The 15,373-nt window shown below is 39.2% G+C and overlaps 1 protein-coding gene across 5 annotated transcripts in view; it reads right to left on the reverse strand.

The window, feature by feature from the left end:
* ESRP1 (epithelial splicing regulatory protein 1) overlaps positions 1-15,373 on the reverse strand; it is a 96,951-nt gene that overhangs the window by 24,880 nt on the left and 56,698 nt on the right. For 2 of the 5 annotated variants that reach the window (XM_089666811.1, XM_089666795.1), the window contains exons 5-10: positions 10,487-10,585; positions 8,454-8,508; positions 6,719-6,829; positions 3,910-4,042; positions 3,780-3,822; positions 1,852-2,177 (exon numbers count right to left, since the gene is read on the reverse strand). In XM_089666811.1, coding sequence (XP_089522937.1) covers positions 1,852-2,177; positions 3,780-3,822; positions 3,910-4,042; positions 6,719-6,829; positions 8,454-8,508; positions 10,487-10,585 — 767 coding nt within the window. The remainder of the gene's footprint in view (positions 1-1,851; positions 2,178-3,779; positions 3,823-3,909; positions 4,043-6,718; positions 6,830-8,453; positions 8,509-10,486; positions 10,586-15,373) is intronic. The other 3 variants (XM_089666823.1, XM_089666817.1, XM_089666803.1) reach the window with 2 other exon arrangements.

A 15,373-nucleotide genomic window follows, 5' to 3' on the forward strand; every position in this document is an offset into this window, starting at 1 on the left:
ATAGAAAAATGATGGCAGGGAGAAGACCAAGTGGTCCATTGAACCACAAACCAAACCTTATCGAACCTGCACCAATTTTTGAGCATACCACAATGCATAGATTGGTTCTGTCTGAGCTCTAATGCATAGGCAATGTACATTAAAGAATGTTACCCCAACATTTCATATTCCTGATATGTGCCTGCCGTACCATATACTTGTATTAAAATGTATCCTGTTCTCTTTGTATGGCTTCTTTTGTGTGAAATCCCTGGTGTTGCTGCCAGTCCCTCTACTTTGCTATTGAAAAACAGACTACAGGAAGAAAAGGTCAGTCGCACACCAGAGGATAGATGAATATAGCATATATTTATTGATCCATAGGATACACAAAACAGCAGGACATGAATACAGGACCTGTTAACGCATTTCACACAATAGCATACTTAATTAGCATGATTAAGCAGGAGATCCTGTGATACCTGTTAACAGATCCTGTATTCATGTCCTGGTGTTGTGTGTGTCCTATAGATCAATAAATATACACTATATTCATCAATTCGGTCAATTACATTTCGTGAGCAGCTTCTTTAGAAGACTTGACATGGTTTTGAAAATGCCATTTAAACTGAATAAGAGCTTTATGACCACTCTAAGCAAGGGGGTCAATGTGGATCTGGTAAGCCTACATCCTGATATCACTCTGGGTGTTGGTGGAAGGTAAGCAAAAAAATAAAATTAAATTATTTATATATATATATATATATATATATATATATATATATATATACACACATACACACACACACACACACATATCTATATCTCTATATATACACACACACACATATATATATATATATATATATATATATATATATATATATATATATATATATATATATATATATATATATATATATATATATATATATATATATATATATATATATACACACACACACACACACACATACACACACACATACACACACACAGTCTAAGGGAATCTCACAACATTATAAATTACTGACAGTGCTGTCCACAATATAAGTGGATGGGTGTCACCAAAATAACATGTATAAAAGAAAAAAGAAAACTGAAAAAGGACACCACAATAGCCGTCATCTAAAATATTATTTGGAGCCCACGCTGGGCCCCCGAAACACCCTCCCAACCTAGCCACTTACCACCATCCCCCCCAAAGACGGACGGACAGAGACAAATATAGAGAACTAGCTATAAATGGAGACAATGACAGGAATACCATGTGCAGCAATTGTGCTCTCAGGCGCTCCATAAAAGCCAACTCTCGAATACAGCCAATATGATCTAAAACAGAAGTCCCAGATACCCCAGACTATGGATGTCCCGATATCGCAGAGGAATAACCTAACCGAGGTCTCAGGGACAGGTCCCACCTATTTAGACCTGGGATCCATCAGGTAGATAGAATCCTCAAGTGATTGCCAGCCACACAGAGCTACCACTCCCTTAACAAGCCAACACTCCACCCAATTAAACCTTAATAGCGGTGTCAGTGCATGAATCAGTCCATGGGACCCGGTTGGTTGCATGGTGTAGACACGATTGAAGCAATTTTGTGGCATAATGAAAAATTGCACTGAGCACATTTAAAAAAAGGACTGGTTTCTTTTGGACTTTGCATTTATTTGGACACCATTTATTTTTTGGTCACTATCATTCAATAATTTGTCTTCGTTTAATTTGCACTATCACCTTTAGTGCAACAGTGTTATACAAAATAATGCAATTAAAATGGACTTTTTTTTGTTATCTTAGGCCACAAATTGCTTAACAAAAAAAAAAAAAGCCAGTAGCTATGGGGAAAAGTTAAAAAACTGCACATACCTGCTGCACCTCTGCTGCTGTGCTCCTAAACAGCTCAATGTATCGCTTGCCTAGCAAGTCCTTGTGCTTCTTCAGTGCGTTCTGTGCGTATTCCTCACAGGCGAACAGCACAAAAGCGTCTCCTGTCGGCCGGCCGTCAGGGTAGGTAACAAACAATATTCCTTCCTTGCCTCCAGTCACAGGGCAGTGCTGACCAAAGAACGTTAGCACTTCTTCAGCAGTGGCAGTAAAAGGCAGACCCCGCATGCGTACAATTACTTGGTTCTCCTTGGACAAAAACTGAGCTACTTCATTAGACGTACCTATGAGATGTGAAGAGAATGAAACTACTAGCTGAAAGTTATGGCTGAACTCTTCTATATTTAATGTAACAGACCAACTCCATATACAAGCTATATAGACAATGACCATCTAGAGGGTTAGGGCCAACATTTAGGTGCTGGCTCAGACACTGACCAAGGAGGAAAATTCTAACAAATATTGTCCATTCTTACTTTCAGAATCTTTTTGCAAAATTTTTGCAGTAACCCAGCACTTTACAAACATGTTATATTTACCCATTCCATAGTAAAACGCTTGCTATGGAAAACTAGTGTTGAGAATGGCTAGGCCCACCCATGGCTCCCACTTCACTGGCTGACAGCAGTAAGGGCCCAATGGACTACCCCTGCTATCACTGAACAAGTGAGGAGGGAGAGAGCCTCTGCTGTCATGCACATCACTGGATCGAGATCCAGGTAATTATTTGGGGGGAGGGGAGAGCTACATGCAGAGTTTTTTTACCTTAATGCATAGAATACGTCTGTCTTTAGAACCACTTTAAATAACTCCTATAGTCGGAGCTGGAATTTCCTGTATGAAAAACCAGTCACCACTGTAGTTTGTATCTGTAGTATTCTGCAGGCAGCCTGTAGTAGTGAATGGAGCCGCTTCTCTCTCCTGCAGTTCTGCTCAGGCTATGCGCATCCCAATTGACATATATAGTTAAGTGTAAATGGATACATCTGCTGTGGATATTGATGAATATATTTAAACATTTGTGTTAGTTCCGCTATAAATGGGGGGGGGGGGGGGGGAATATATTCCATTCAGGACCCTCATAATGGTATTTCAGCTTTAAATGCTTTGGTTTATCTACCAATGAGAAGGCCTATGAAAAAAATCCAATCCATTCAACGGATACCTAATTAAGCAGGTCCTCCTGCTACACAGTTGCTGGCTGATCTAAGGGGGTATTACAGTTGAATTTTAAAATGTATGGTTAACCTTAAATAAAATAATACTGTGGTGGAGGCTGCCAATATGGACTTTTGTCAATTGCCTGGCTGTCATGCTCAGTTACTCCAATACTTTGAGCCACTGACTAAGCATACCACAAAAAAAGTTAAATAGCAGTCAGAAATAAAGTGCAAGACAGATTACAAGAATTACTGTAGCCATCAGCCAAGCAACTAGCTTTTTCTCTAGAGTAGCTTAGCAAAGGCAGCCTCTGTATTTCACCGGTTTCCTGGTAAGGTAGGGATCACTCATCCACATGGATCTAATCTATTAGTACGATATCCGTTTCAAGTATGTAACAATTTATTTAAAGAACGCATCTTTTTTGCTCGATTTTAAAAAATAGGTATAATATAAAGGTTACCAAAAAGTTATTGCACAGCTGGTCTTTACATAAAAAGTTATTGCATTGTAGATTCAGGCAAAACATGGTTGTAGTAAAACCATTGCGGACTCCTTTGCAATAGTCAGTTGGTCTTTTATACAAGGCAATTGGCAGGAGATAACTGGCATTACAGCCCAGTTTCCAGAACCAAATTGTATTGACGTGAACACACTCCTAAGAATAGCCCAGTCCCACCAGTGCTTTACATGCAAGGTACATTGAAGCTAATTAAGTGGCACAGTTTATATCATCTTGTAACAATTACCTCCAGCTATTTTTAGAAAGTCTTCTCCTGTGGCTTTATACACCTAGAAGAGGGAAAACAATGGTGTCACGTGTTATTCTATTTTCCAAAAGCAGTAAACAGCCATGCGTCAAAATGCAGCAGAACATACCTCAATGTATCTGTTCCCCATGTGATGCTTGTGTCTCTGGAGAGCCAGATCTCTGTGTTCTTCACTCACAAATCTGACTAAAGCCTCTCCATTCCGCCTCCCTTGTGCATTAAGACAAAGGGCAGCTCCACCCCTACACATAACATACAGAAAGCAGTCAGAAATAAAGATTTTTGTACTTCTGTGGAATTTTTTTTTTGGAGTCCATTGAGTTACACAGGAATTCTGAAACTGTTGGGTTGGTTCCTGGAGCATCGAGAGAACAAAAATCATATCCCACAGAGGAGTGCACAGATGAAACTATATCAGTGCACTCAATGAAGAAAAGAAAAAAAAAAAAAAAAAAAAAAAGTCGTCTTAAGAATGGGAAGCCAGCAGTCGCTGAACAAAGCACAATAATTGAGATCTGACCCTTGATGGGGCTAGGGGCAAAAACCAGATCCAAGCCTGTTGGCAAAAAGGCCAGGATTCCCACACAGAACTATTAGGGATGCAAGTTACTTTTCTCACACCACGTAAAGTACGCCTCCTGCGTACAGTTCTAAACCTTTTGGGAAGTAGCCTTTCTAGCTTTTAGCATCATAGGATCACCAATTAGGAGATGAATCTGTCCTTCAAAACCTATGGTTCAACAGCCATGCGTAGGTTTTAAGGTGCTTCCAGCGGCCCTGGTAATGCGATAGCTCTCGGTGCTTAGCCTACTCACAAAATGAGCCTTCAGAGACAAGGTCACACTTGGGGGCTGTGCCATGGTTCTAGACCTACAGAGCGCTGAACAAAAACAATTCTGGAAAGCACTACAAAAGAGCCCAGTTCCTAAAGGTCGCATTCCAGACTAGCTACGCACATCTAGTCCAGGTACAGCACACCAAAGTCAGGCTGAAGAAAATTCAATCCGGATAACTCTGCATTTGGAGACCAGGTCAGCATCGATGTAGCAGGACTCAAAGAAAAAAAAAAAATTGCCCAAAAAAAAAAAAAAAACACTTCTCTGCAAAGTAGAAAGGCATCCATCCACTTAGGACACACAATTTGTTTGACAGTGTCCAATCCCCCTATAGGTAATGATATAACCTGGAAGTTTCTGAATTCTTGTGTCCCTCAATGGATGAGAAAGAAACATCAATGTTAGGAAACCTGTGGCTCTCCTGCAGCTGATGGTACAGTAAGGCCTGAATCTAGGCAAAGGGGTTTAGGGATGTAAAATGTCAGGATTTCAGTGGAAAATGCTTTGCTCTTTGCGTCATGTGTTTTAGCACGGTTTAAACATGCATCCATAAAGGAGCAGAAAAAAATAAAAAAAATAAAAAAAATGTATATATGAACTTTACACTTATTCATGATGAAAATGTATGGAACTGTGCTACCAAAAATATGTGGCCATAGGAAAGGCATATTACTACACATCTAGATGTAGGTACAATGCAGTTCATGTCTAGCGAAAGGTTGACTACCTTCCCTAATAAAAAAAAGTGTGCAAATATTTCCTAATATGTGAGCAATCTTAATAGAACCGACAATTCCAAAGTACAGAAGTGCTAGTTTCCATTTTATTGGTAGTTTTTTATGATAGAGTAATTGTAACAGGCTACAGATTGTTTTGTTATTGTGATGCATTGGTCCCTGCTTGACCACCCTTAGTGTCACAACTGCCAGAAAAAAAAAAAGGTTTTGAGCCTCACGTATGAAAAGCATTCAAAATAAAATATTTTTGCACCCATACCAGCAAATGTCTGGTCTATTCAATAAGGTGTGCAAGGAATAATGAATGTGCAGCTAACTGTAGTTATATTAACTAATTTCTGATTGGTTCTTACTCTTCTGATAACTGTTACCATTTGCACTTCTTTATTGAGTAAGCCTGTTTCTGACCTTTTCTAAAATTTGAGTAAGCCTGTTTGACCTTTTCTAAAATTCACATGATAAAGGATAGCTGGCAGTTGACTGGTTTGCTAGAGAGAACAAGAATACTTTCCTTAAGAAGGATGACCCTTATATGAAGAGTTTTCTACAAAAAGTATTCCTTTCTGCTGCAACCATTTTCATGCCAACCACCATTTCTCCAGTAAATTTTCTTAAAAGAAGATAATCTGTTTGCAACGGGCAACAAGAGCTTCCAAGATTAGACTAGGTCTTGGTATTTAAAATGTGACAGAAAGCAGATCCTCTTATGATGCAGAAAGAAAAGAAGTGATTTATGGTTGCTATGGGCAAAGAAAACAATTTTGTTAAGACCATTCTGACCATCGAGGTCCACTTTTCACAGGAGGCCCAACATTGAGTTATACCCTTACCCAACCAAAGCAGTGCAAAACCTAGAGGCATGGACCTCTTTGAGAGTTATAAAGAATGTGCAATATCCAGTTTAATTTGAAGACAACCTTATCCCACTGTCATCAAAAGAAAGACATCCCAACAGCAAAAAAAACATGTTCACTGCAACCATGAAGCTTTTGACATGCAGAGATAAAATCATGGTAGTTCAGACTACCGTGAAATCCAAAAGAAAATTTACGCCAGAAGGGAAAAGTGACAGAATTGAAAATGTTCTTGATACAGCAACCCAGCTCATGGGGAAACAACACACACTGCCACAATACGGGGTCTTGTTCAACCAAACAACCATAACCCTGCTCTGACCCCTGTACCAATCTTACCTGAGATACCGCAGGGTGTATACAATCACCCCCTAAGATATGGCAATTTCCCAACTGGGAAAAACAGAAAAAACAAAATAACTGATTAAAGAAGCCAGAAGTGAGGATATAATGTAAGCGGAGAGGATTGCTTAGGAGGGTGATGTACTCACTTTGCTATATTTAACCCCTTGAAGAATCGTGCAATATCTTGATCAGATGACTGCCACGGCAGACCTCGGGCTCGAATAATGGTGTTATCATCGATTGTCTCCAGTTTGCTGCTATAGAATCAAAGTTAATTGAAATTTGCATTGGATATTGTGAAACACAGCAATCACAAATAAGTTTTGAAATAGGCACTGATGAACCACTAAGTTTTTGTAGGGTTTTTTTTCTTTTTTTTTTAAGTAGCCAGCAAGCAATGTTCACATGTTGCCTGTTGTCTGTAGATAGAAGGCTGGCCGAGTCAACCTAGGCATTGCATAACAATCTTTAGACAACTGCAGACACTCTTACATTTACATTACATTGGAGTTTGGTGGATAGTTAAATGCAGTGACTTTTTTTTTTTTTTTTTAGCATCAGCAGCCACCTGGAGATTCCACAATCAAAATTCTTCCATCCAAGCGGTCAGTGGGGATAGGGGAAATAAACTGATTTTTCTTCCTTTATTCATGGGTTGAACAGCTGAAATAGGAGCCATACAAAAGGAGGGCTAAGGAGAATCAAACCAGTCCTTACACTTCACCAATCAGACATTGTTCTGTGGATATCCTCAGACCACAAAGAATTTCTACTTTGCAAAATCATTAACTCAGCATTGTTCCAATGAAAAAATAAAGGATAATGCCCGGTTAAGCCTAAACCCAGTCCCCATGTGTTTGCTCTCAATCAGATGTCACATGGTGCATGCACACCTTTTCTCCACAGGCCTAATTTAAAAAAAAAAAAAAAAGTCTACCTGCAACCGTTGGTTGACTACTTGTCCCTCAGTGCTTGGAGGGAAAGAGCTGTGGTATGCCAATCATCATATGGACTGGAACACTACCTGGTGTAGGCCACAGCTCTTTAACCAGGTCTTATGCTGATCTCAGGCAAGTAAAAGGGGAATAGGTAAAGGGGGAGGTCACACCAAGAATTTGTACAATTTTATAGTAAAAAAAGAAGAAAAAAAAAAAAAGTTGGAGGGAGGTTCTAGTTCTTTCCTATACTATACAAAAAAGCTTTGACTGAAGTTGGCCTTTAAAACCAATGATCATTTTGGGAATCTATATTCTAGGCAGATACTTCAAGGAACTTGTGCTAAGAGAATATGGAGGAGGGAATAGCTAACAACCTCTTAAAATACTAGTTACTTGACTGTCCATGGCTTCAATAATTTTGGAGTCACTGACCTGAAGTGATCAGATTAGAAAATTGTATTAAACTCAGAACTCCAGATCTAAATGCTCGTTCCAGGTATATGCCTCAAAATATAAAAAGTCTCCAGAGTCAGACAACCACCATTTTCAGATGGGGAAACCAGGAATGATAGCCTTTGTATTCTCTTAACAATTAACAAATCTTGAACACGTCATATTCCAATTTACAAAAAGTGGAGCTGCCTATAAAACTCCGCCAATAATGGAACAATTACTTGACACATCTATTAGGTGTTCCAACAGCAGACAATGTACTGAAAAAGTTAAGTCACGGAAGCCCTCAAAATGGTGAATAAAAGGTAGTCTCTTTTTTGGCCCTCTGGACTCCTGGGCTCTAGAATATATGCTCCTACAATATAGAGCTCTATAGTCCCTAAATGTTTTGAATCCAAAAAGGACATTAACAAGTTGCAATGCCTAATATTCAAACATAGAAAATATTGTAACATATTTGGAAGCAATGTCAGGAGCATAATAGACTCACCAAGTGCCAGACTCAAATTTGTAGTTTACTCTTTCTGGATCTGAAAACTTGTAACCTAAAAAAAAAAAAAAAAAAAAAAGGACAAAAACAGACATCAATGGTTTACAAAATAGGTTTAAGACCAAAAACAAATATGTTCTTTTGGAAAACAGTTCCAATAATGCTAAAACTTAATATGCACGCTTAAAGTTACATATGCTTAAGCTGTAAAAACTAACCTTTCTAGCTGCTTATACTGTGAGCTCAAAGATGACAGACTCAAGATCAGTTTCAGTCTGTTTCTTAGGACCTTTCACACGAGCAGCAGGGATCCCGTGAACAAATTCCCCTTAAAACACTCAACTGTATGGAACTTGTGTCACTTTACATGTCTGTTCAGTTTTTTCCCCATGGAGCTTAGTGGACCAGTGGTAGGTCTATTGGAAGGTGGACATAAATGACCGTGCCCGTTTACATCCATCTACCTACAAATCTATATGTTTTTGTTTGTAAAACTATAAAACTAATTTTTTTTTTTCTCATCTAGATCTATGTGTGCTCAGAAAAAAATGGATGTAAAACAGAAGCACATCCATTTACATTCCCCTGCTTAACCACTTGCCCTCCAGAGGATTTACCCCCCTTCCTGACCAGGCCATTTTTTGTGACGCAGCGCAGCGTTACTTTAACTGACAATTGCACGCTCATGCAACACTTCACCCAAAGAGGTGGGGAGACTGACTGTCACCAATACAGTGATCAGTACAAATAAAAAGGACTGACACTACTAATGACATTGGGCAAGAAGGGGTTAACATCTGGGTCTATCAAAGGGTTAACTGTGTGCTGTGTAAGCATGCTGTTTTGCATGACTCTGCTGTCCAGAGCCATACAAAGCAGTGTGCCAAAGCAGTGTGCAGGAGCTGACAGGGAAGCTATCTGTATTGTTTACATCCATGATGCTTGGTGATCGCCGGGGAATCACCAGCCGGGACCTGGTGATTGACAGTCGAGGCTGTGCGCCCCCTACACAAAAACCTGCCGCCCTGTAGCAGGAAAGTGGTTAAAGACTAAAATTGAGCTATTCAGATCTCCTGAAACACTGACCGGTAAATCTGACCAGACCACCTGTGTAAGGACCCTTACAGCTTAAACGGCTTCGGTTTACATTGGGGGGCTAGCAGGCTTCCAGGATTCTGCAGCAGTATAAAGGGGTAGGAAAAGCGATAACACTTTGTGCCTGAGTTGTGAACTTGAAGAGGTCTCTGCAATGCTTATACTGTAGTTACAAATGTGAATGAGGGCTTGTTTAAAGTGCTGCTTTTACTGCTTGTTAAGAATACAAATACTTCACTGTGCATCATTTAGGCACAGGTTCACTTTAAAATACATCTTTGAGATTCATTGTTATCTGGAAGGACTAGTGCAACAAATTGAATGTTTGTTGGAAAAGAAAGCAGATTCCAGCTGTTTATTCTAGAGAATTTTACAATATTACGATTTATACACAATTTTGTTCAGCCATTTCATTCCAGTCATTGTACTTTACAATCATCAACATTACAAATAATTTAGCAGAATTTAAACTTCCAACACCATTAATCCCATCTGTGCCATATCATCCTAAATACCTGCATGTCCATAAACTCCATACAACTCCTTTCTGGACTTTTGTTTTATTGGTTATCCATTTATCTGCCCCCTGCTAAGATCATAGCTGACAATTTAATAATTTGTAAGAGCAATTTGCACAGCAGGTATTTCCTGTGAAAAGGTGTGGTACTTTGGTGGAACACACCCTTTGCCATCTAGCTTAAGTACAATTAATTCAATAAATTGAATCATGCTAAAACATAAAAGATAAACTGCATTAATTATAATCAAACAAAATTCAGTACAAAATTAACTCTGGCAACTATATGGCAATACAGTCATACAATTTGTTGCACTAGTAATAGCCATGACCCCTTTACCTTTTCCGTTTAATGATCAGAAACAAGGTTGCATTGAATTGCATTAAAGAATGCACAAAAGTGATATAGATTTTTACTTACTGTATGGCTTTGAAATTAATGTCACAATTATATCTGCCATAGTAGACACCTCTGAAGCTCCATGGGACATCTGTGTATTCAGTTTTTCCAGTCCTAAGTCTGCAAATTTTGGTTAAGGAACACTATACCAAAGGTTTAAGACTTAAACATGTAGCGGAGACAAAACCCATAGAGATCCGAAGCACTTGTCAAGGTAACCACAGATGGAAGATGGGTCATCAAAATCTGGGTACCATGGACATTTCTGGCCAATCATTCCTATGATAACTGTCAGCCAGTAAAGTTTGATTAATTCCATTTAGAACTTGAGATGACATATTGTAGGTGACTTAAAAGCATTTCCATTACCATTGACAATGATGCGCCTACTCTGTATACCACATGCATAGCAGTCTATGGAGATGGAATGTGAACACATATGCCAATTCCCTGATCGATCATCAGAAAAGCTGTACTGTGGACAAAATTGTTTAGAACTGCAGGCAGCTTTAAAAAGCTTCAAATCCCTACCATCCGATTACATCAGCCATTTTGAACTTGTAGTGGCAGTTTCTCAGATACTTTTTCTCCCCCTTTTACCCTGGTCTCTTATTCTTCCGACACAATCTTAGAATGCAGTCAAACTTGCATCAGAGCAACCAACAAAACTGGTCCATTACTCAAACGGTCAGCAATCTCCCTGCTATTGGCCATCATTCATATTACTTTAGTAGAAGCCAAAGATTATCTGTCAATCACTAGGCCCCATGAAGATGAGTATTCATCTTGTGATTCATCCCATTTATACCCTCAACACTCAGATTTTTGTACAACTGCGTCAGCATTGTTTGTACTAAAATTAAGATTGCCATAGACAGACACCGATTGCAAGTCGACATTTAATTTCAACCAATTAATGATTATTCTTTCATATTCAAGAATATTGCTTACATGTATTGAATAGTATGTTTTGTGAAAACATTGACCTGTGAAAATCCTGCAATAAATTGCTATTTTTACACCCACATATTTAGTGGATAAGTTAAGTCAAGCCATTTTTGATCATTTCTGCCAAGCAGCTTTATGGCTAACTTCAACTTCCAAGATTTGTGTGTTAATTGTCCATGGCGCAAAATCCAAATCTTACAAGGCCTTCCTCCATCTCTGGATATGGTTCCAGATAAGCATGCATCTGTTGACCTTCCTAAATCGACACTTGTTGCAGGTACTAAACATGTATACATACAGTGCCCAGTAGTGTATTTGCCTTGGGTGGCTTTTTTTTTTTTTTTTTTTTTTTTTTTTTTTAGGGGGGCAGCACTGTCCCCCAGAAGAAGGGACATATGCAGCAGAGGGACTAGGTGGGATCCGAGAGGGGCTCTTTGATAGTGTATGCAGAGCCTGTCATTCCCAGGGATGTCCAAAGCTGTGGAGCTGTGGGGTGTTAGTGGAAGGCTCTCTCGGGTGGGGGTTGGTATGGGGCAGGGGTGTTGGTCACTGTCAGGTGGGGGGGGTTGGCATTGGTCAGTGTCAGGCTCTCTACGCCTGAGGGGGGGCATCCGATTTCTGTGTAGCCTAGGGCAACACAAAACCTAAATACACCACTGACAGTGCCTTGAAAAGTATTCATACCCCTCAAAATTTTTCACATTGTTCTGTTACCAAAAAAAAAAAAAAAAAAAAAAAATGGAAAACCATTAATCATTTTCTTTCCACTTCACAATTATGTGCCTCTGTGTTGGTCTATCACATAAAATCCCAATAAAAATACATTAACATTTTTGGTTGTAACATGACAAAAATGTGGAAAATTTCAAGGAGCATGAATACTTTTTCAAGGCACAGTATACCGCATTTGGCACTAGTTTCATATAATGTTAGATGGGTTAATGCAAATACAGAAGAGAGAAAGCATAATACAGGCCACTCATATGTCCGTTTTCCACTGCTGGTGCCCATTACAGGGGGGGGACTCTATTCACACCCCAGACAGACCAGTATATACAATGGTAGTAAGGGGGAGTCATATCCTAGTAAAGCATACCTCAATGGTCAGTTATAATGCATGCAACTATCATTCAGAATCAAACTAAAAATACGGTTAATGAGACTCATTGGTCTTTACAAACAGCTTTGTTGGGTTCCAATCCCATAATAGAAAACCCCGAATAAGAGACTGGAGTGAGAACCAGCGAGAGATAAATTCTACAGATTATGTTCAACCCACACATGTTCTCAGAAGAAGTGATTAGCATGCACGGAGGACCCAGCCCTTCCCTTTATTGCTGTGACTCCAGCTTGTTACAACCTGAACAAATCAAACACATCGGCAAAGTTTTCAGGACATTTGTTGTGCAATGATGCAGACAAACAAGTCATTTTTACTGCAGTACGCAGTTTGACTAGGAGTGATGGAAATCTTGGCTGACAAAAAGCAAGAGTTACAAACCTGGATACATGCCATGATTCAGTGGCGGCACCTTTCACAATGGGAGAAGTGAAGAAGATTGAGAGCAGACAGGTTAGCCAGTCCAGACATGGTGTTGCCAGAATGCAATGTCCAGTGACAAAAGTTGGTCGTGTGTCAAACGCAATTGTTATCCAAGCCTTCAGAAAGGAAAAATCGGAAATAGCCAATGGCCGTTATAACTTTATAAAAACACAGTATAAATTGCGGTATACTTTCAGATTCTTAGGATAACCCAACTTTTGTAAAAACAAAAATAGCAAAATTTAAAAATAAAAAAAAACACAGTATATACACAATTGCTACTAAAGCCATACTGTAATTTATGGTTATAAGAACCACCTTTCCTTTGCCATCTGCAGCCGATGTAATTTTCCATTACAAAAAAAAAAAAAAAAAAAGAAAACAAAAAGCAATGAAATATGGCAACTTGGAGGCATTCTGTACATAGTTGGTGTAGACACTACAGTAGGGAATCACCATTATATATTAAGATGCCATTAGATTAGGGTGAATAAACAGAACCTGTGCCCCATTAGATGTTCCTATCAAATTCCCCCTTACCAGCAGGAATCCTCAGAGTGCCCCCCTTACATCAGGATCAGTCAGTGGTGTATTTAGGTTTTGTGCTGCCCTAGGCAACACAAAAATTGCCCCCCACCCTCCCATAGAGAGACCCTGACACTGACCAACACCTCCCTTCCCCACAAAGAGAGCCTGACATTGACCAACAACACCCCCACCTGAGAGAGCTTTTCACTACCAATGCCCCTCCATACACTGGCAGCCCTCAGCCTCTGTCAGATCTCACCTGGTCCCCATGCTGCGTGTGTCCCTTCTTCCATTCTTTCTTTTGGAGGGTGGTGCTGCCCCCACGAAAAATGCTGCTGCCCTCCTGAAAAATGCCACCCTAGGCAAAAGCCTTGTGATAAATACACCCCTGAATAGAGTACCCCCCTATATTATCCCCATCAGAGTCCCCCCTTACATAGATTGTTCCCATCAGAGTGTCTCCTTATATTAACTGTCTACATCAAACTGGCCAATGGATCAGTGGGGGTATAACTGAAATCTGGTGGAGGTGGGGCAAAGAGCCCCCCCCCCCCAGATCTGGCCTTGGAAGTAAGCTGTAAAAGAAAAGAAAAGAAAATGGATCTTGCTCATGTATGATTGACATGAATATATCTCAACCTTATCCACCAGATGCACATGCTCTTTAATCAGTTCCAAGGAGTTGCAATTTGGAACACGCATACAAAATAGACACTTTATGCTTCACTGGACTGCATGCTTGTTCCAGTTTTTGGTCATTTTAAAGACATAGGGATTGGCATGAATCACTGAGATTCATTTAGCGAGCATGAGAAAAAATTGTAAATATATATTTTTTAAAATTAAAATACACAACATAATTTGTGTGCCAACTAAAAAAAAAAAAAAAAAAAAAAAAAATAAGGTCTGAAATTTTCAGAAGCAGATAATCAACTGTCAGCAAGAGAAAGCCATAACCAACAGTAGACAAATACATGTCTCAAATGATGTTATACTTTTGATCACCTGTCACACATTCAACAAGAAAAAGTGAGATTGGGAATTCACTCACTTTTGCACGATGCCCTACAATTCCCGCACATCAGATTAAATGATTTTTCTCATGCTATATAGGATTCAAAAAGATCAACTGGGTGGATCACAAGACAGCAGTTACATACTTAAACAACATTTTCTCTTCAGGGAAAGGCGGCAGTGAAATGGGTGGAGTGATTCACGTAGAACAGCCAAGAACACTGTACTAAGCATGCCATAAGGCATCCAAAACAGACCAAACTTGCTCAGCAGGCTTGACACATAGGACCTGTCATGTTGCTTGTTGTCCTGTCCCTACCCAAGCGTCTCAGAATTAACCCGCTCTGCATGACAAGAACTCCAGCGGCCAGAAGCTACAAAATGTCACCATATCTTACAGTGTACAGCCTTTTAGAAAAGTTGGTCATGATACATACAATAGGATTTGTTTTGAACAGACCCCTGATCACATCTGAGGGTGCATCCATTTTTTTTTACATTTGATGTTTGTATTATTGCATTTTGCAAAATCTTTTGAATAAAAAAAAAAAAATCTATAAAAAAAAAAAACATCATTTGTAGTTCAATGTTAGCCAAAAAGTGTATTTTTTTTTCTTTTAGTGTGGTGAAAGACTTCTAATTGCTGCCCGATTTTTAGATCTGTCTTGTATAGCCAAAGTCCTCATTGTCTGTACTGGTCATGGGCACAGTAGGGATGAAAAGCTTCTCAGTGGAGTCAAAATTAAAAACCTAAAAGACCATTTTTTTTTTTTAAGAGCTTTTTTTAAAAAAAAAAAAAAAAAAAAAAAAAAAAAAAAAAAAAAGGCACTTGTTCTGATCCAGGCTTCACTATCAGCAGAGTCATAGAACAAGCA

The sequence above is a fragment of the Staurois parvus genome, unplaced genomic scaffold (genome assembly GCF_062004578.1).
Source record: "Staurois parvus isolate SC_StPar_1 unplaced genomic scaffold, SC_StPar_1.0 ptg000052l, whole genome shotgun sequence".
Taxonomy (NCBI): domain Eukaryota; kingdom Metazoa; phylum Chordata; class Amphibia; order Anura; family Ranidae; genus Staurois; species Staurois parvus.